The 21,876-nt window shown below is 40.5% G+C and overlaps 1 protein-coding gene across 2 annotated transcripts; it reads left to right on the top strand.

Moving 5' to 3' along the window:
- Positions 1–2,024: 2,024 nt before the first annotated feature.
- Positions 2,025–21,262, top strand: LOC117296577 (techylectin-5A-like). Of its 2 annotated transcripts, XM_033779592.1 has the most exons (12): positions 2,025–2,109; positions 12,872–13,366; positions 15,520–15,585; positions 15,677–15,742; positions 15,834–15,899; positions 15,991–16,056; positions 16,148–16,213; positions 16,305–16,370; positions 16,462–16,527; positions 17,782–17,918; positions 18,023–18,284; positions 20,260–21,262. In XM_033779592.1, the coding sequence occupies exons 2-12, from the start codon at positions 12,913–12,915 to the stop codon at positions 20,514–20,516; spliced, it is 1,572 nt and encodes a 523-aa protein (XP_033635483.1). In that variant the 5' UTR covers positions 2,025–2,109; positions 12,872–12,912; the 3' UTR covers positions 20,517–21,262. The 2 variants fall into 2 exon arrangements, with proteins under 2 accessions (XP_033635483.1, XP_033635484.1); XM_033779593.1 differs by lacking the exons at positions 15,520–15,585; positions 15,677–15,742; positions 15,834–15,899; positions 15,991–16,056 and having other exon boundaries at positions 2,033–2,109.
- Positions 21,263–21,876: the final 614 nt, after the last annotated feature.

Here is a 21,876-nt window from a genome sequence, read left to right as displayed (position 1 = left end):
GGATGAATGCCAAGTTACTGGTCAATTGACATCAAACCACGTTGGCCGGTAGCGGTGAGTCACATAGTCGGTGTTTCACGTGTGTGATAATGGCGGCGTTGCGGTGAGACAGGCTGTTTCATGAATCCAGATTTATGTCGTGCGCACGAGATAATTATGTCCATGCGCACGAGATAATTTTGTCGTGCGCACGAGATAAAATGTCGTGCGCACGAGATAATCGTGCGCACTAACAAATCGTCAGTCGTCCCGATGTTGACGTCGTATTCAGGGCGTCCATCTTTCTTGAAATATGGTCGGGGAGAGGGGGGCATTGTAAGTCATAAAATTTACGGCGTAGGGTCCGGGGCCCGCTTTAGGGCCCCGGGAAAAGTTTAGGCCATAGATGCTCTCTGGTGTAATCTATAGAGAGTCTGAGTGGGTAATGTGCCCCCCCCCCCCCTCTCAGATGTTGGTGGACAGGCCCTTTACAAGTTTTGGTGCACAAATTTTTTGCTATATTGGTATTTGTATCTAAAAATTAACTCAATATAGGTCCGTATTTATCTATATTAATTTAGGGGGCAAATTTTAGGTGGGAAATCTGTCCCAAACTGAGCATGCGAGGTGCGAAGCGTTTTCGGCGTGGGTCCGGACCCGCATTGCATTTTATATGCTTTGTGTGGTGCAATCTTCTTTATATGCTTTGTGTGGTGCAATCTTCTTTATATGCTTTGTGTGGTGCAATCTTCTTTATATGCTTTGTGTGGTGCAATCTTCTTTATATGCTTTGTGTGGTGCAATCTTCTTTATATGCTTTGTGTGGTGCAATCTTCTTTATATGCTTTGTGTGGTGCAATCTTCTTTATATGCTTTGTGTGGTGCAATCTTCGGCAAGTAATAGGCATAAAGAATATAAAGCCTTTGAAAAGTGTGCAGCAGTAGAAACGTTTGGGTTCATAGCTTAATTCAGGCGTTGATCTATGACCCGAGTTTCAGGAGGCAAATCTGTGAAAAAGTGAGCGGGCAGGTGTGAAACCTTTACGGCATGGGTTCGGGCCCGCTTCAAGGCCGGGAAAAAAAATTGCATTTTAGATGCACTGTGGTGCAATCTTAGGCCATTTAGAGACCCAATGGCAAACGAAACAGAACAACAAGCCTTCAAAATTTGAGCAGTAGAATTTGGGCCTTTTTGGATTTTGGAAAAACATGAACTTTGATTAAAACAATTTTTTTAAATGGGGATGTGAAGTTGATTATTTGCAATGTTTGTACGCAAGGTTTTCGGGGTAAAAAACGTCTCAATTGAATATGGTGTCAAATGGAACAGAGTTAATTGGGTGCGGAGTTACCTGGGTAAAACATGACCAATATCGCTCGAATTAGCCATAGAGGCTGCAGAACAGCAATGGCAGACAGAGACAGCGCGTCACTGTACAGTAAACAAGCAATAACTACAAGAGAACTAGAAAATGTGGAGATGACACGCACGTAATACGGGACACGGGGTTTGGGACTCAGGGTTTGGTCTTACACAGTGCAATACTTGAGTTTCATGGTAAAGGTGGTCAAAGACACGGGGGACATTTTATATTGTGTCCCCCACCCTTCCAAAATGGGGGGGGACACACGCCCCTTCCACCTTTCAAGAGGGAGGTGCAAATCTGTCAACGATGGAGCATTTGTGTGAGAAGCTTTTATGGCGTGCGGTCCGGGCCCGCCTAAAGGCCCGGGGAAATTGTGCATTTTAGATGCTCTGTGGTGCAATCTTGGGCCAATTTTGAGGCAGGACACAGGGTTTGGTCTTACACAGTGCAATACTTGGGTTTCATGATAAAGGTGGTCAAAAAGCGCAGAGTCAAGCTAAAAGCCAAATCAATACACGCATGTTTGCCAAGTTTACGATTGTTATTGTGCATTTCACCAACAACGTGCACTTTAGAGATAACCATCTGGCACTGTGGCGGAAATGCATGTTAGATACATGTGATTGATTCATTTATAAGGAGAGCGCGTTTAGGGCGATTTTTGCAGAGCCCGGAGGGATCGGTTACACAGAGTCAATCACATACGGTAGAAAGTGCTGTAAGTTCGTGGAGCAGGACAGAAGTTGGAGTTGAAGTTAAAGTTGTAAGTTGAAGATTACTGAGCATGTTGTCTATTACTTTGATTATTCTTGCTTGTGGTGGGCTAGGTCTTTACGACATTCCCCTTTGCATGAATTCAGGAATATACCTAATACAAAAAGTGTACAGTTTTTAACGTGATTGGATTGTGTGACACTGTAGATACTAACAGTGTCACACAATCCAATCAGTGAGTCGCCGGTTGCAAAAGCGTTGGCTTGCGACAAGGGCGAGAAAACCAACTGGATAGTGGAAAAATTCGCGGCAAAGGCACACCTATTGAATGTCACACCTAGATCGGTCACGCAATTAGAAATTATTTGTGAAATCGGCCCTGGCGTAAGATTCGCTTTGAGAAAGTTCGTGTGCGTTCCATTTTATACTTACTGCGTGTGCGAGCTCTGCTCTTTTAAAGTTTTAGTTGGGAAATCACTCTTTAATCGGTTGAAACTAGTGACAACTACATAATAATAATAATAATAATAATAATAATAATAATAATAATAATAAATATGCCAGCCACATACAGCCAAGATCGAAAGCCCGGTTCATACTTCCTGCGAATGCGAATGCAATACGAATGTTGACGTCACAAATTCCCAACGAAAAATTCGCAGCAGTTCAGCTCAGTTCAACTCACTTGCAAATATCACTGCGAAAAGAGGGTTGTGACGTCAAATTCGCTTCGCATTCGCATTCGCATGAAGTATGAACCGGGCTTAACACGAACAGCCGGTGCCGTGTCTAGTATAGGGTCAGGGGGACTCACACCGGGGCATGGGCTCCTCAGCTCACCAGTATAGCCGTGAGCTTGAGAGCTTGTGGGGGGGACGGGGAGCCAGACCATCAAGTACATGTTTGTTATTGCGGGTTTGTCAGTCGGTACAGACGCATCGTTGATCGAATCCGGAACAACAAATTATTTAAAGGGAACAACAATAATTTACAATTTTTCTTCTTTAAAGGCCCTGGACACCTTTGGTCATTTTCAAAGACCAGCATTCTCACAACATGAATACAATAACAAACCTGTGAAAATTTGGACTCACTTGGTCACAACAGTTTAGAAAACATTTAAAGAAAAACACACTTGCAGCAAACATGTGTGCCTTAGATAAAAATCTTCAGGCCTAAAGTCTTTTTTATAAAAGAATTTGAGTGAGAAACTATACCTCTTTCTCAAAAACTAAGTTACTTCCAAAGGAGTCGTTTCCCATAAGGTTTTATACTATCAACAGCAATTGCTCGTTTATTTCTCTTTTTCCATGTAAAGTTTATGCCTGTGGCAGTTTTGTTTGTGTCATTCCCCTTAAAAACGTTCACCTAGACCATTACGTGATCTCCGTACTAAAAGTAACACACTGTCGGTGCGAAGACCGCGTCGAGAGAATTTAAGGCCAACTATATCTCGGGCAATGCAAAGTGGTATGTTTGCCTAGTCGTATAAACGTGTTGTTGAAGAACGGCTTGAATTTCGTCTTGTAGGCATATAGACCTTAGTGCATATAAGTTAACAACTTACTTGTTTTGGAATGACGTCGTCTTTTGAACCTTGACTTCCGGAACATACCGGAAGGTGAAGTTTATTGTTTCCAAAAGAACATGACTTCTGAACCACAACATTGAATTTAAAATCTAGGCCTAAAGGCCTATACTTAATTCAAAATGGCACTTATAATTAAACTTTGGTTACCGTGACTCAAAGTTGACCTTTACTTCCGGTTCAAAGTGGGATGGGATCATACTCAAAAACTACACAACATTATCAATTTAATTTCATTTAAAAACCTTTTGAGCATTGAATATGAGCATTGTTGACCTTTACTTCTGGGTCAACCCGTAGTGGAACCAATTCACTACACACCCGGTTATATTGTTTAGTTATAAACGCTTTGCGCGTACAGGTTAGGCATGCAATTTTGGACTTTATCTCGGGGTCAACTAGAAGTTGGACTGTATCTCAGAAACGTCGTACTTGATTTTAAAATTCTTTTGAGTTATAGACTATTTGAGCATTTGAAATTAACTTTGGGTTACCATGACCCCAATTCGACCTTTATTTCCGGGTCAACCGAAGTGGGACCATATCTCAAGATGTACACAGCCGACTATCAATTTGTTTTCAGTTGGACATTTAAGATTAACTTTGGTTTCCTTGACAAAATGTCGACCTTTACTTCCGGTTCGACCGGAAGTGGGACCATTATCTCAAAGCTAGACACCAGGGCCCAAATCCATGGCTCCGCTTACCGTAATCGGCGCTTACGCAAGCAGGGAATTTTGTGCCGACGGCAAGCGTGTTTCACGGGTTAGTGGCAAATCCTGGCTTCTGCGCGTGCGTACTCCTAGGCATACTACGCTTACAAACCTAGCGCAGAAATTCGGCACTAGCACGTAAGCGGGGAATCGTGGTTGAAGCGCAGAATTCGGCGGTAAGCAGAGCCATGAAATTGGGCCTAGATTATCATTGCCTTTTCAGTCATAAACCCTTTGAGCGTTGAAGGTTAGCTTTAAAGGCAGTGGGCACTATTGGTAATTACTCAAAATAATTGTTAGCATACAAACTTATGTTGTAGCAAGCAATGAAGAGCTGTTGGTAGTATAACACATTGTGAGGAAGTAACGTAGTTTTCGAGAAAGAAGTAATTTTCCACTAAAGGCATCTGAAAGCACACAACTTCGTGTGACAAAGGTGTGTTTTTTCCATTACCCATCTCGCAACTTCGACGACCAACTAGTTCAAATTTTCACAGGTTGGTTATTTTATGCATATATTGAGATATACCAAGTGAGAGGACTGGTCTTTGACAATTACCAACGGTGTCCAGTGTCCAGTGTCTTTAACGTAACCGTGACCTCATGTCGGGCTTTACCGGGTCAACCGGTAGTGGAACCATATCTTAATTACTATATCCGGTTTCCAATTGTCTTTCAGCTATAAAAAAACAAAACAATGTGAGCAAAACATTAATTTGGGTTTTTACCCATATTATACACCGATGTGTGGCAGCAATGTATACTCAGTACTTACCCGAGTTCTGTGAACAAAATCTCAGGCATATTACTCGGGTGGGATTCGAACCCACGACCCTTGCAATTATAGAGCAGTGTCTTACCAACTAGACTACAGATATTATCCGGTGGCTAGAGACAGTTCGAAATCTATTTTTAGCAGCGGGTACTGCAAACGATTTTAATAGATGTTAAATTTGCATCGGGGATAAAGAATATTAATTTTGAATATTAACCTGTTTTTAAAATTCTTGTCTGTTATAGACCCTTTGGACATTTCATATTGAACTTTGATTAATACCGTGAATCAATGTTGACCTTTACTCTAGAGTCAACCGGAAGTGGGACCATCAAGTTCTACTTCCCACATTATTTATAAACCCTTTGAGCATTTCAAAGGGTATATACAAAGGGTTTTATACAAATGTTACCTTGACCCTATGTTGACATTTGTTTCCGGGTCAACCGGAAGTGGGACCATCTCAAGAACTATTAATACGAATATTATTTTCGTTTCAGCTATAAACCCTTTGAGCATTAGCCTTGTTAAAGGCAGTCGAATTATTCACTCCGAAAAAGACCTCCGCTGTATAAAAACCCACCCGTATACACTGTGCGTAAAATGTGTGTAACCACATCGCACGACACGATGCCACCGTACACTATCCGCATGCGTCGGCCGTCAGGCCGACAGCCTTGTATGATCTGTGTTTGAGCCACTGACCTCACTAGTATAATGAGCGCGAAAGGAGAGTTCCCACGGTCAACTCATTACCATAATGCCCGCGAAAGACGAGACATTTTTACATCATACCACCACCACGGACGCTCAGCGAGCACGGTAGGGTCCAAAAGTCGTGATAAGAGAAGTGCGTGAATGGACATCAAAATGAATAATTCATTTGCTTCACATCCTGTGTTGTCTGATAGGTCTGACGAAAGATACACATTATTCATGAGCTGCATGTATACTAGCATATCCGAGCCCCAGAGCCCCCCCCCCCCAATTTTTACCAATATTGGATTTTTTTGTTCATGAAACACATTCAACCCGGAAGTTACAGACCCGACAATGCTGTCAGCCTACAGCCTCCGCATGCGGGTTAGTGGTACGAGTGCGGATGACTTGTGCACAGTAGTCGCACGGTGTGCGTTGAGCGATGTGACGGTGTATACGGTTGGGTCTTGCGGTGTGAAAACGCACAGTAGACATACGGTATACTACGAAGGCCCATTAGTGCCAGCAAAAAATAAAATTCAAATCCGTTATTACGGATTCGCAATCCGTTATTACGGATTAGTAATCCGTTATAACGGATTTGCAATCCGTAAATCCGTAATAACGGATTAGTAATCCGTTATTACGGATTACTAATCCGTTATTACGGATTAGTAATCCGTTATTATGGATTTACAATCCGTTATTATGGATTTCCAATCCGTTATTACGGATTAGTAATCCGTTATTACGGATTAGCAATGCTTTATTACGGATTTGTAATCCGAAATTACGGATTCCCTCGAGGATCCCCCGAGGGCGCTATGTGCTGGTTACTCAGCCTAGAGTGCAGTGGTTTGATTGACGAGAGCTATCGACTGGTGTCCGCCATTTTGTGGAGTCAAAGATTTGACACCACCAAAATGACGAACAGTTTTACTTCACGTAGTATAGAGAAAATCACACAAATGGCATTGTGTCATTACATTATACTTTAAAAACTTTAAAAACATCTTTCCAACCATTTAAATTATCTTCATAACATTCACCGAATCCAGGGCAATGTGTACTATTTTTAGGGACCGATTTCTGCAACGTTACATGTTAAATGTTAAATGTTCAACAAAAAATAATAATAAAACAACTGTTCATGTTTTCATCATGATTTATTGAACTTGAAATCATAGGTTTTTCTGTTAAGCAAATAACGAGCGTTTTCGGAAATCTGAATGATATGCATGGATACATGTAGACATATCATGACAAAAAATGCTTCACGGTGGAGACTCGACTTGATGTATTTCATTAAAACTACTCAGATATAATCAATGTCAATTTTGCCAACCAAGTGATGTTAATTTTGAGTTTTATCCTTTTAATTATTTCACTCTGGGGACTTAGTAAGTCATTGGGTCACCCAGAATTAATGGAACTACAACTGTCTTCTAATCATTATTCTTATGACAGTTATATAAACGAAGACCTTCTCTGAAGCATCTTCCTTACACTAAACTCCGTCGGGATCTAAGATTCCTAAAAAGACGGCGGACAGTTCCCTGTCCAAATTGCGAATCCGTAATAAAGAATTATAACGAATCCGTATTAAACGGATTACTAATCCGCAATAACGGATTGCGTTGATCCGTAATAACGGATTTCAAATCCGTAACAACGGATTGCTAATCCGTAATAACGGATTGCTAATTCGTAATAACGGATTGCTAATCCGTAATAACGGATTGCGAATCCGTAATAACTGATTGCGAATCCGTAATAACGGATTTGAAATTTATATTTTACTGGCGCTAATGGGCTTCCGTAGTATACGGGTGGGTTTACAACGGAGTCTTTTGGGAGTAAATAATGCGACTGCCTTGAGCAAGGCTATTTGAGCATTGAAGATTGGTCTGTTGTTATCGTGACCCCATGTTGACACCTTCGACTTTATTTCCGGGTCAACCGGGAGTTTGGATGTATCTCAGAAACCAAACACTAGTTTTATAACCCGTTTCAGGTACATAAACACTAATTAGCCTTTGTTTACAAAAAAAACACTGTTGATCAACCGGAAATTGCACCTTAGCTAAATAACTACACACCCGAGTTTTAGTTCAAGACTTTTTTGAAATGGAAAATTTCCTATGGGTTACCGTTAACCTCTCCCTCTGGTATAAGCAGTAAGCTCAAAACTGTATAATAATAAACAATAAAATAATATCTCCTGAACCATTTGTGCCATTTTGTGGCTGACAACACTTCATAAAACATGACCCAATTTTGACCCTTCCTTCTGGTTCAAACAGAAGTTCAAACTTTAAGAAAAATGGTCAGGGTCATTGGGCCGAATAAATAAGTCAGTATTTTATTGGGCAAGTTAAAAAACTGCCATTCACCATATTTTGCGTGGGTTAGCTTACGCTATTAGAGAGGTTTCGCAGAGTCACCGATACTCGTATGTGAACGGATACGTTGTATAGTTTGAGAATAGTCGCGCAAAACGGGAATCTGTCGCCATGTATACGTAAGTAAACAACGAGTATAAATTTTGTTCATATTTTTTGTAGCGGATTGTTATTTTGTAATGTACCAGGTTTTACATGGATGTAGTTGGACATTTGTTAGGCACCATGCTTCAGAAAAAGAGAAATGGCAGTTGTCCATGGGTGCAGCCATTTGGTTAATAGCGCCCTCTTGAGCCTCAAGTTGAGGGTATTCGTTAGAATTTTGCAAAACAAAACTACACCGCTCAATTGACGAGAACGCGTTCCGTTCAATATCTGTATGCGTATTCGTATCCGCGACTCTGCGAAACCTCTCTCCTCCTGGGGCAGCGACGACGGTTCAGTGTTTTCCGAAATATATTTCATTAGGCTTTCTTTAATCGGAAACAAGACAAAAACACATTAATCAGTCAATGGTTTCAAGTACGTTTTGCTTTGAAACCCCCCCCCCCCCCCTCCAAAAAAAAAAAAAAAAAAAAAAAAAAAAAAAAAAAAAAAAACGTTTTTTAAGGAAATAAATACGGTTAAAGCGGCCACGATATTCGGAGTCCTTGAAACCAGTGACTGTTGGTTGGAATTGCCACCATAAATACAATTTCAGTAAACACTCATAATTTTATTTGTCAATTATGAACGATCAACAGTCTCATATCCACAAATCAATCGATTTTCTTTCCATTTAAAACTTTATCCTCCCATATCAAAACAAATTAAATACTTTCATACAAGACAGACAAGTCGAAACAAATTAGTTCATACGCATTTTTCAATTAAGTTTATTTTTATTTATAAACATAGTTTTATTTATTGCAGCAAAATACTACATGGCTTTTTTTGTTTTATTCTCAGTAACCACTGTAACATAATTCAAGACCCATACCACACGCACCAAACAATACGAAAACAATTTGTATTATAAAACGGATCGAGACTGTTTTTTAACTACATGATGATATTAACTAAGCTGAGCTGTCAGAAGATGACAAATAATGGTAGTCACACAGTTTGTCTTCAAAACATTTCAAAAGAATTTCACAAAATATTTGTAGAGAATGGTTTTCATTTAATTTAATTTAGTTGAAAGGATTTGCTGTTGTTAAAGTTAAAACATCAGAGGAACAGTAGACACGACATGATCACTCTTCACGTTTGGGTGTTGTTGTTGACATGTAATAAGTTTCTTGGAGTCACTCCCTTTCGTTGATGATTCTATAATGAGAAGAACAAGAAGTAATAGGCATGTTTTTAAAAAGGTTATGATGTACGTAAACAATCGTCGACAAATAAAGCTTGGGATTTAAAGAGCGTTTTTTTTTTTCTTTTTTTTCATAAAGCCGAATTTTCAATAACATATAGCATCTACACACAAAAAATGAAAAATATAAGATTTATAGACCACGTTTCAAGAAAATTGTAGAAAGGGGGAAAACAATCAAATTGTGACAGCAGCATTCAGTTAAGCTATTTAAAAAAACCTCTACCATAGTTGGAAATTATACGCAATGTACCATCACCATGGATAGTTAAAGAAGCTGCCGAAGTTTTAAAAACGTACCATTTTGAGCTAGCTAATAATTTTTAGATATATCTATCAATTGTGTGGATCACCGACACTACGACCGTAGTTCGGAATCCTGTAATTCATCTACCTCCATGGTTACTATTTTTCTTCTACTCAGTTATCCCATAAATATGTGTGTTTATGCACGTTACATCCAGCGAAGGTCACAGTAAAACGAGGTTTTTAAAACTGTTCTGTCCGCCATGTGTTCACACACGACGTATCACCACACGATCGCATCCACACGTCGTCAGTGTTTGTACATCTTTATACCCTTTTCTGTTCAAAATAACCTGAAAAGTGAGTGTCTGATACTGTTAATCACAAACTTACCTTTTCAAAATCGGAGATTAGTGGTTAAAGTTTAGCCATTTTATCCCGACAATTCCTTCGTCCGTTGAAACTTTTCTGTGTGTAACATTGCATATGTTGTTTTCCGTGTAAAAGAGATGGTGTTTAAAAATGGCCGCTGTGAAGTTTTTTTCTAGTCTGGTCCCCTGACTGAAGATTCCTTGACGTCTCGTTAAAAATCTTAGGTCAGGTATCACACAAGGTTAAAAATAGAGCATGACGCAACTTGTCCGGGTCGGGGGTCATTTCCAGGGAAACCATGTCTGCACTTGCGATAACGTAACCCTCCTCCCGACGGCCGATATAATTTTGATCGGCAATTAATGACAATCTGGTTCAAAACGTATAATTTCGACAGCTAGTCACCAGATTTGCCCAATTTTTACCACTTTCAAAAATCATGAAACCTAATTCTCAATCAATGTCTAATAAACACTCAAGTCAAAACACCTTTGAAAAAGGACAAAACTTACCAGATCCCGGACCGATTTCCCAGGTTTATATATTTTGAACTTGTCGCATCGCTTTGCAAACGCTTTATTTAGGCACAACACCTGCATTGGCTTTAAATAACAATAGCTGGCATAAAAACTCCTGAGTCTACGGCCGACAGGACTGGCATTATGATTCCATACCGAACATCAACGATACTGTCCGAATGTTGACGACAACACGTTCGGAACATTTCGGATAACTTCGAAAAAGGAGGAATTCCTCCTTTTTGGACAGAGCCTAGTCGAAGATTTTGGGGTCTGGGAACCAGACTAGTTTTTTCAAGCGGTTTCAGCCATAAGCCTCGTTCGCGGTGTTTGTCAGTAATTAAAACGTTGCGCAGCTAAAACAAGTTTCGTGAAATGCAAATTAAAGAAGTGGCGCAGCTGCGCAACATTTACGTAGCGTTATAGGCCTATCGACAGATTAAAAAGGACAGAGATTTTATGACAGTAGCTCTAGTTAAGCACTGCTTTCGTGAAATCCGGCACGGGTTTTGTGCGGGTTAGCCTACGTTATTCCTTGGGCAGCGACGACGGTTGTGTCAGTGCCGAAATATTATTTCCTTACTTCGTTTAGCGAAACAAAACAAATGTAAAATCATCAGCCAAAGTTCGTTACTTTAACCACACGTTTGTTTAATATCGGCCACATTAAAATTAAGAGGGTAGACCTAATTAAAAAGACCAGTGATCGTTGGTTGTTTCCACCATAAGTACAATTTCAGTAAACACTAATCTTTCGTCTTTCATTATTTATGTGTGTGTCAATCATGAAACCAACGGTTCCGATCAACACCCCCATCCACAAATCAACCCCGAATTGTTCGCATTTCCTTTATAAACTTTATTAAACCTCCTATAAAACAAAACAAAATAAATACTTTCATATGAAACAGACGGGTCCAAATCAATTAATTTAAATGCATTCTATAACTAAATTTAGTTTAATCTATAATCCTTCGTTTATTTTCTGCGGCAAAATATAACAGTTGATTGATTTTTAAGTCGTCCAGTGACCACTGTAAAAAGAACGTTCAAGGCCCCACCCACTATAATCACAAACTTTAATTTATAAAATTATGAAGAATTTTTTCGAAACTACAAGAAGATTATTAGCTAAATTTAAATTTCAGAATATGAAATAATATGAGTAACAGTGGTCTCATGTTGATTAATTTAGTTGAAAGGATTTGAAGTTAAAGAATTTTGTTATAGTAACAGTAAGGGTTAAGATCCACGAGAAATTGACCAACTTGTTTGAGATAAAACTTTATTTTTTTAATTTGTATTTCTAACTTAGAGTTGTCTAGCAAATTTATTTGTAACTAATAAGCTTCCAATTCATTATTGAAAAGTAGCCCATACTAGGGGCCCTTAGTTTAATTTTACTAGCTAATTAATTAAGTCTTTAAGCAATAATATTTTGGTGTCGCGATTTAAAATGGCCGCTGCGTTGTTTTTTTATAGCTGTTTCAGGCAACAGTCGTTGAAAATGATATTAGCCTCGTCCGCGGTGTTGATAATAAATAAAACGTTGCGCAGCTAAAACTAGTTTCGTGAAATGCAACTTTTAAAAGGACTGGCACAGCTACGCAACATTTATGTGGCGTAACTTTACAACATAGCGCAAGTTACGCACACTTTCGTGAAATCGGCTGCTGAAATTCTAAATCTGAGGTCTCGAAATCAAATTCATGGAAAAATACTTCTTTCTCGAAAACTGCGTCACTTTAGAGAGAGCCATTTCTCACAATGTTTCATACTATCAACCTTTTCCCATTACTCGTAACCAAGTAAGGTTTCATGCTAAAAAATATTGTTTTTGTAATTACCAATAGTGTCCACTGCCTTTAAGTGTCTGTGTTTTAGAGTAACGGTGTATTTTAATATACTCTAACACGTAGCTTGTCCCATAAACTTAAGATCTCTCTATGATAACTGAGCCATAGGAATTTGGCGATTCCGCCACAATTTAATAATTGCAATTCCGCCACGGTATCTTTGACAGTTTATTTATTTACATACAAACGGGAAGTTTGTAACAATATGATACCTCAATTATTACCATTCACCGCCCGGGAAGCTATATATTATATAATTGTGTGTTCCTCTATTGTTTTTGATCCTAGAGGAAACAGCAGTACTAATTATCTGTTAACTCTTGAGCAGCATGGGACCGTTTGTCTTTCTCGTGCTTGTTATGACTGTGAAGTCTGCAGAGTCTGTAGAGAGCGATGACCCATCACCTACGTTCAGTGAAAACAGTGTGTGCCAGCAACAAGTGATCACCATCAACCCACTAGTATATTCACAAAGCTCTCCTCCATTGAACTCAGAGATAGGCTGCAATTCTTCCACCATTCAACATATGGTTGAAACTGAACAAATGGTAACAAGGCGACAGCTTGAGGAACTGCAGATCGCAGTATCGACCAACCAAAAAATGATAACTTCGGCTCTAAGAAACGCAACACACCAGTTTAAAGACACAACACTTCAAGTGCAAGAGTTGCTAGTATCATTGTCTGGTTTTCAAGAAAATGTTACTTCTGAGGTACTGGGTATAAGACGACAGCTGGAGCAGCTGCAAGTCCTGGTATCTGCGTTTAAGGAATTCCTTCATGGTAAGGTTATCCTTTGGTTAAATGAAACCATCGTTATTTTGCCGTGAAGATCTAAAATTGTTAAAGTATGTACAATTTTCGGAATAAATGTTGATAAATACCAGTCTTAGGGGTCTACTCCCATCTTCGACAAGCGTACAAAACGTACACAGTTTCACTAGCCCGATGGAGCTATGTTTTTATAGTTCGAATTTAGACAACCAAAGCGTACTGCAGGCCACTGTATATTATTTTGAACGGCCCGAAACAACAAACAAAGCGCAGTACGATTTCAGAAGTCGGGGGCCTTATTCATGAAGCCTTCTTAGGCCTTAGTGAGTTGCGTCATATTCACGAAGCACTCGTAACTTCAATCGAGTGCGTAAGACCTTACTAGTGTTACGTGGGGTGACCAACTTTCCCGGTGATTTTTTTCTAAATAATTGCAAAATATCACATAATGTGCTTTTTTATGTGAAAGGACAACAGCTTTCCCAGCAATCCTTGCAGTTTGTTTTGTTGGTATAGCGATCGACTACCAAACAACAAGATCAGCTACAACTAGAGACTTTCTCTCTCTAAAGGCCATGTCACACCTTGATGTCTTAGTCAGCATATACCGACGTATGCAAATTTCTCTAAAACAATGGCATACGCTGAACTATCGTAAATTTTTCAATTTTGAGCGTGTACAAAGCGTGTTCATAACGAATTGGACGTATGCATACCGTATTTAAAATAACTTGCATAGAACGTTTCCATAACAATAGCGTTTTGCCAGCGTTCACAACGTACAGTAATCTAATTACTGCATAGCGCGCAACATCGTATTGCCGACGATTACATGTAGTAGCCTATAAAGAGGGTGCCTCTCGACGATTGAAATAACAACTACACTTGACATTGTAATAATCCTCCTGCGAACCCAATTTGTATATACCGACTCCCATAAACGCTGCCAATACGCCATTCTATGGTAGCTGTAAGTTAGAAACACGTTCAGTAAGTTATGTGGTCGTCCGGAACACGTTAAACACGTTCACTCAAAGCACGTTACTCATAGGTTAGAAATAAGTCATGGGTACGCTAGACATTAGAGAGGTATCGCAAGCGTACGGATACAGATACGGATATCCGTATCCGTTCACGTCAGCCGCGTGTTGGTTTTTGTTTCGCAAAATATAGGTATGTCACTTGAGTGCGCTCGCACTCATCACGAGTGTTTTTCCCGAAAAGCATGACCTATAAAGACCCCGTGTTTTATACATCGTTTCGCTTGCAAATGACTAACAATTGTCTATCTACAGCCAAAAAGACAGCCAAAAAGGCTGCAAAACAGTATTCATTTTTCTACGACGTCTATGAGCTCCTGTATCCGTAGCAAACGTGTGTGCGCAAAATACGATAGTCGCGGATACGCGTCACGTGAACACACAAAGATACGTATCGGTATCTGTATGTGTATCTGTAGACTGCGAACGACTCTATTATCTCGCCGTATATCGACTTATGATAAACTTACAAGTAACGTATGTAAACGTGTGTTAACGATCGTATAACTTACCTACAACTTATGTGGACTTATGGTCCACACGCTGGCATACGTCGAGAATTTGTGTGCGTGCACACAATTTCTCGACGACCTCGCCTTACAACGACTAATATCAGCGTGTTTCAGCATGCTCTTAACTTACACAAAACTTACCTATAACTTATTCGACGTACGTCAGGGTGTTCGCCAAAATTTCCTTACGTGGGCATACGCTGACTTTAAACGTCAAGGTGTGACAGGGCCTAATTAAGTTGAAGACTCCTTTTCTCCTCGAAAAAAGTACCGAGCAATTGTTTTCCATGATTAAAATACACCATCAAGATTTGTCCATACAAAATGTTTTGAAAATTTGCTACGAAGCAGATTGGGTGCGCTACAACCTGAAGGCCTACATTAATTTATTGATTGTGGTTAATGAACATAATAAGGATTAAATATATTACCAATGGTTCAATGTTCATGATTAAAAAGGATTTTCTTTAGTTCCAAAGAAAGATTTAGTTGTTTGACATTAATTTTGATTTGAACGTTTTCAAATTATTTATCATCACCAAAACAAGTGTCTGTTTAACTTCCTAAATCAATATTGACATGGTGTCTTCTTTCCTGATTTACATTAAAGACTCCTCCACCGTGAACCAGAGTAGTACAACTGATGCAACGGAGAGAACCACATCAACGGAAACAGGTAAGGGGCTTTATCGAATGCAATACAGGTGTCTGTTTTACTTCCTAGATCCATATTGACATGATGTCCTCTTTCCTGATTTACATTATAGATTCCTCCACCATGAACGAGGCTAGTACAACTGATGCAACGGAGAGAATCACAACAACGGAAACAGGTAAGGGGCTTTATCGAATGCAATACAGGTGTCTGTTTTACTTCCTAAATCAATATTGACATGGTGTCCTCTTTCCTGATTTCAATTAAAGATTCCTCCACCAAGAACCAGGCTAGTACAACTGATGCAACGGAGAGAACCACAACAACGGAAACAGGTAAGGGACTTTATCGAATGCAATACAGGTGTCTGTTTTACTTCCTAAATCAATATTGACATGGTGTCCTCTTTCCTGATTTACATTATAGATTCCTCCACCATGAACCAGAGTAGTACAACTGATGCAACGGAGAGAATCACAACAACGGAAACAGGTAAGGGGCTTTATCTAATGCAATACAGGTGTCTGTTTTACTTCCTAAATCAATATTGACATGGTGTCCTCTTTCCTGATTTACATTATAGATTCCTCCACCATGAACCAGGCTAGTACAACTGATGCAACGGAGAGAACCACAACAACGGAAACAGGTAAGGGGCTTTATCGAATGCAATACAGGTGTCTGTTTTACTTCTTAAATCCATATTGACATGGTGTCCTCTTTCCTGATTTACATTATAGATTCCTCCACCATGAACCAGGCTAGTACAACTGATGCAACGGAGAGAATCACGACAAAGGAAACAGGTAAGGGGCTTTATCGAATGCAATACAGGTGTCTGTTTTACTTCCTAAATCAATATTGACATGGTGTCCTCTTTCCTGATTTACATTATAGGTTCCTCCACCATGAACCAGGCTAGTACAACTGATGCAACGGAAAGAACCACAACAACGGAAACAGGTAAGGGGCTTTATCGAATGCAATACAGGTGTCTGTTTTACTTCCTAAATCCATATTGACATGATGAAAAACATGTCCGGCGTAAGGGCTCCAAGGAATCTGCCCGACTTATGTCTTTCTTCCATCTCTGCGTGCTGCATACGCATCATTGCGCAACTCCTCCTCCATTATCCGCCTGGCCTCGACGGCGTCCTCGACTTTGTTTTTGGCTGTATGAACCTCCATCCGAAGCAACTCTTATTCATCGACCATTGCCCTTGATCCATTTTTGGGTCAGTTGAACACCTCTAGAATAACCCTGTCTCCCACAAAAATTACAGCAAATCCCACTTCTGCCACCAATGTAGCGATTCCTTTTGTTGGTCACCAGCACAGGACGAGCGGCAGTCCTGATGGCACTAGGGGTGAGGTCGTTAGGCGACCGTATGTCGCCGCATGTTAAAAGAATGTGTGGGAGGGGGTCTAGAAACTGTAATAAACTACTGACTTCCAAGGAGTGAGGGCAGACACAAGTTCCTCGTTTACGATTGATCCGTTTTATTAATTATCTCTATCAAAGCACAGTACTTACTGATTCCAAATACGTAATCCTCCTTTCCTTAAGGCCAGATATGGTCACTTAAGGCAAATTAAAATACTTAAGATCACTTAAATCCCTCAAGTATACATGGAAATCCCTGAAGTAATTGGAGATCCCTTAAGGTAATTGAAACTGTATAACATCAGCTGCCTAAGGGCCTGATAAAATCCCGGACTCCAGAGCAAACAATACATTGTACAATAGAATATGACCTCCTTTCGGGAGTTGATTATAGCACGTCTCTATACGGTCCAACTTGCCACAAATAACACAGAAAAGAATCCAATAAAACCTACCCCTCGGTTACACAACTGTCACCACCACGCACAGCAACTCCCAATGCTCCGAACGCTAGCCCTGCTACTCCGAACACAAAAAACACTAACCACGTCGCCTCCTTACGCCTTCCCGCCAATTGTTACACACCGCTACTCAAAAACACGTTTGAAAACTGAGCACTATGCACTCTCTACGCACGAAGCAAGCAGCGTGCTCCCCATAATGCCCCCCGCGGCAGTTAGCGTCCCGCCAAGGCGCCTATTCGCGCGCTAAGGGCGCCTTCTTTCGCGCCTTGCCTGGTGCGCCACCGTGCGGTACCATTTTGTTACAGGATTTTAAGGCAGATACGCGAATAATATTAAGAGTCGACGTTTTTGGTGTTTACACTTGTACAGATGCCCCTCCGAAGGATTGTTCTGACATTCTTGCGAGTGGTGTATCGATCAGTGGCGTGTACACGGTTCAACCTCTAAGCTCCGGTGAGGCTTTCCAGGTATACTGTGATATGGAGACAGACGGTGGTGGATGGACGGTAAGTTAACACGCTAACTAATGACCGGATTTATGATTTGTATCGAGGGAATTTTATCAAAGTGAGGTAGACTAAGTTATTAAAATCCATTTTTTTGTTGAAAGGTTTTCCAGCGGCGGGAGGACGGCAGTGTTGATTTCTATTTGGACTTTGCCAGCTACAGCCGGGGCTTTGGGAATCTAGAGGGAGAGTTTTGGCTCGGTAACGACAACTTGCACCGTCTGACCGCTCAGGGCGAGTATGAACTCCGCGTAGATCTCTCAGACTTCGAGAGTGAATCCAGGTTTGCAAAGTATGACTCATTTAGCATCGCTGATGTTAGTGGCATCTACAAGCTGGCTGTTGGAAGCTACTCCGGAACCGCAGGTATTGACCCAACTCACATGAAGTCATCATCAGCAAAATCTTGGAACCGCCATACTCTTGTGGCCAATGCCACTGTGCGTTATTCGGTGAAGTGCACATTTTTTTTTAGGCGACGCGGCGTTTACTAAATGCCAACCAAAATGGTGAGCGTGGCACAGTCGCTGCGTGTGACGTGTGTTCAAAAGGGTCAAAACAATCAGTAACATTTCTCATTTATTGAGAAAGGAATCTATTTCTGAACGTAATATGGTATTACAATTACGAACTATTTTTTTCTGCGTGGACGTAATCAAATCCTGTGGTTTTTTTTATCTGATTTATGTTACAACCTGTTGAAAATTACAAAGCTAAGTTTATTTTATTGTGACGTCGACTCGAGCGGCCGTTTTCGCTGCAGCTATTAACTAAGTTAGGAACTGACACGATAAAGAAAATAACTGTTCTGAAGCAATGTGTCCTTGATAAAGATAATGGTTTATTCTGATCCCTTCTCTCTCTCGTCGATTCAACTCGTTTTTATGATTCTGTCTGTGATTATTTCCTTTTATTAACATTAATCACCCATTAGCCGTGTACAAAACAGCGCGATGTTCCCTCATTTTGCCAACCAAAAACGTTTAGTGCGCACGCGCTATGTGCAATTTACATATTTCATGGGAAGGATCTATTAAAGAAGAGACCAACTTCCTACCCGCGGCGTTGCTATATCCGACTATCCGCTTGCGCTCGTTTACCTCGCCCCCTCGAGGACGAGGTTGCGCTGGGCTGATCGCACGGGCGCCGACATGTTATTTCACGTGAAGTGGTGCCCTAACCCTAACCCTAACCCGCACCCTGCTGAATTTATGCGTCCTGGGTCAATTTCGGGGTTCCCGTGGGTTAGGGGAATGTGTTGTTTGTGGCGTCACAGTCAAAGCGCGAGCGTGTGGTAACTTCGGGGTTAGGGCTACCCTTGGGTTGTCAGGGGGTACGTATGCGTTGTTTCATATACCCGTCACGCGCCTTTTGTGATGTGGCGCTTTGAGTGTGGAAGCAAAGAACAATGCACGGGATCACCAAGGGGGAACTAACGGAGGCCTACGGTTGCCAAAACGCACTCCTGGAATTGGCCAATTTAAATGTGCTATATGCTAGCACAATTAAATGAGCCATTGATGAGCGTCCGTATTCATTATTCAATATGTTCTACGCACGCAAGCATGTATTTCGTCTTAAAGAATGTTCTTGTTTTTGCTTTTAAAAAAAACGTGTTCGTGTCATAAAAAACGCAGGCGTAATCAATACGCAAATAATCTTAAAATTACGCGCGCCGCACTTGACCTAATACATAACCAATTTCCTGAGCCATTCAGCGTTGTTTCCTAGTACATCCCTCCCAGGGGTTAAAGACGAGAGGTATCGATACGGCGCGCTGCCCGTGGTAGCGAGGATGACAAAGGGTGGCCGAGCTCTGCGTTGACCGGGTTCTATTTATATGGCACACGCCGATCATGTGCCCGGCGCCGCTGGCGAGAGCTGTCAGTAATTGCGCCCCCATGCGACTGTTTCGCGACATTAACAAGGGGATGTGTCCTCACATCAAACAAACCATGATAGGTGTGTGCACGGCGCGTGCTCCCTAAGCGGGGATCACTCATCGTGCACACAAAATCATGGCGAGAACTATAATCTCTATGGAACTAGGTCAGCAAATGCGCCCCCATTCGACACTTTCGCCATAGTATATAATACAACTTGGACATTAAACATGTTACAAACCAAATGTTTACGTGCCCTTTAACGGAAAGAACAACTCATCAAAATCCATAAAGGTTTCAAAGTTGTTGCTTATAAAATTTTCTATGTTGAACATTGGAAATAACTTGAACGAAAGTACAACCAAGACAAAAATAAACGTCACCAAAAACAAAACGGAGAACTTCCTTAGTCTTTTTAGTTGTGTGTACTAAAATTATAACATCGTTTTTTGTTTCAGGTGATTCGCTGAGCGTCCAAAATAACCAGCCGTTTTCAACTAAAGACCGAGACAACGATGCATGGTACAGGAGTTGTGCCCAGACATACCACGGTGCCTGGTGGTACAGGGACTGCCACTTTTCTAATCTTAACGGGGAGTATCTCCGTGGGACCACGACTGTTTATGCTCGGGGAGCTGTTTGGAGGACCTGGAGGGGCTATCGTTACTCACTCAGAACCTCCGAGATGAAAATACGACCCACTCCACAACAATAACACCATACCACTCACTATGTTGCCACTCACGAATGACAGACAAACAGTACCAATCATCGAAATAAATTGTCCGCATGTCAGATGTACAATCATCGATCTCCTTTATACTGACATTAGACCTTATCGCAAAATGTAATTATTATTATTATTACTGCGCGACTACAACTTTTTGTTTTTTACCTGCTACAATATGTGGGAAAGACTTAGACCAAACTCAGTCTTCGCTGTGCGAATCATTTCTCTTCCATAAAGACCAAGAAACCGTACCAAGTCTCGTATCCACTTCAACAGCCCCAATCTTAGTGTAAAGGTTGTTGAACTTCTGGTGATTGAAGCTGGCAACGGTGATGACAGACACCGCAAGAATACATCTCTTACATGATATAACATAGACTACATTAGGTGTGCTACATTGCGAGTTAGAGTCTGTCTTAATGTATGAAGAGTCAGTGGTGTGACTCTTCACCTTCATTTGGAACGGGTACATTTGTTACAGCCCAGTTTATTTGTTGAGGGTTCTGTTCGGACTGTACTTTGGGAAAGTTTAGCTCTGACTAGGATGTCGCCGAGGTTCTTATAGGGCGACGAAATACAACCATGGGAACCTCAGGGATTGCTGAGTGTAACCTGTTGGAGGTGTGAAGGATAGTCATGTTATTATTGAGGATTGAAGAAAGTTTAGGTAGTTTAGGTATATAAATATATATATTTCTAATTTACTTCCCTTGTCTTTTTATCGTTTATTCTGTTTATAATTTAATGTAGGCTTTTGCTTTTAACATTTATTTTAAATATATTTTCACAGTCGTTCATGGTGGTCTGTTTCTGTTCCCTATTTTATTTTACTTAATCTTCAATGTTTGCTTTGATTTTCTTTCCTAAGATGATTCTATTTTAATTGTTAACTTTGTACATATCAGATTGTTTTTATATAGGCTATAATAATATTTCTAATTTTTTTTTTTTTTTTTTTTATCCTTTCCTGTAATTGGCGGCTCGTCCGCTGTCGGTTTGGTCAATAAATATACAATATATAAAAACAATCATGGTTGTTATTTGGGCACAATCAGTAGTGATGAATTAGAGGCATCAGTGGACATCACTGATACTGGACTAGCCTGTTTCACACAAAATCCAAAGTCTTGAATCAACTAAGACAACTTGTGTAGAGGAGGTCTGACTCAAGTAATTTGTCACTGTATTATAGGCAGGTGATTCTGATATTATGCCCACAAGTAGTTTGTGTATTAATGGTTATATATGTGTACGTACCACCATGTAAGATTCAATGAAGTGTAATCAGCTTCTTTTGTTAAGGAATGACAGCTCAGAGTATCGAGACTTGTCTTGGCTGGAATTT

Source organism: Asterias rubens, chromosome 11 (assembly GCF_902459465.1).
Source record: "Asterias rubens chromosome 11, eAstRub1.3, whole genome shotgun sequence".
Classification (NCBI taxonomy): Eukaryota; Metazoa; Echinodermata; class Asteroidea; order Forcipulatida; family Asteriidae; genus Asterias; species Asterias rubens.
The sequence above is the reverse complement of the archived record's forward strand: the minus strand, read 5'-3'. Positions and strand labels throughout refer to the sequence as shown.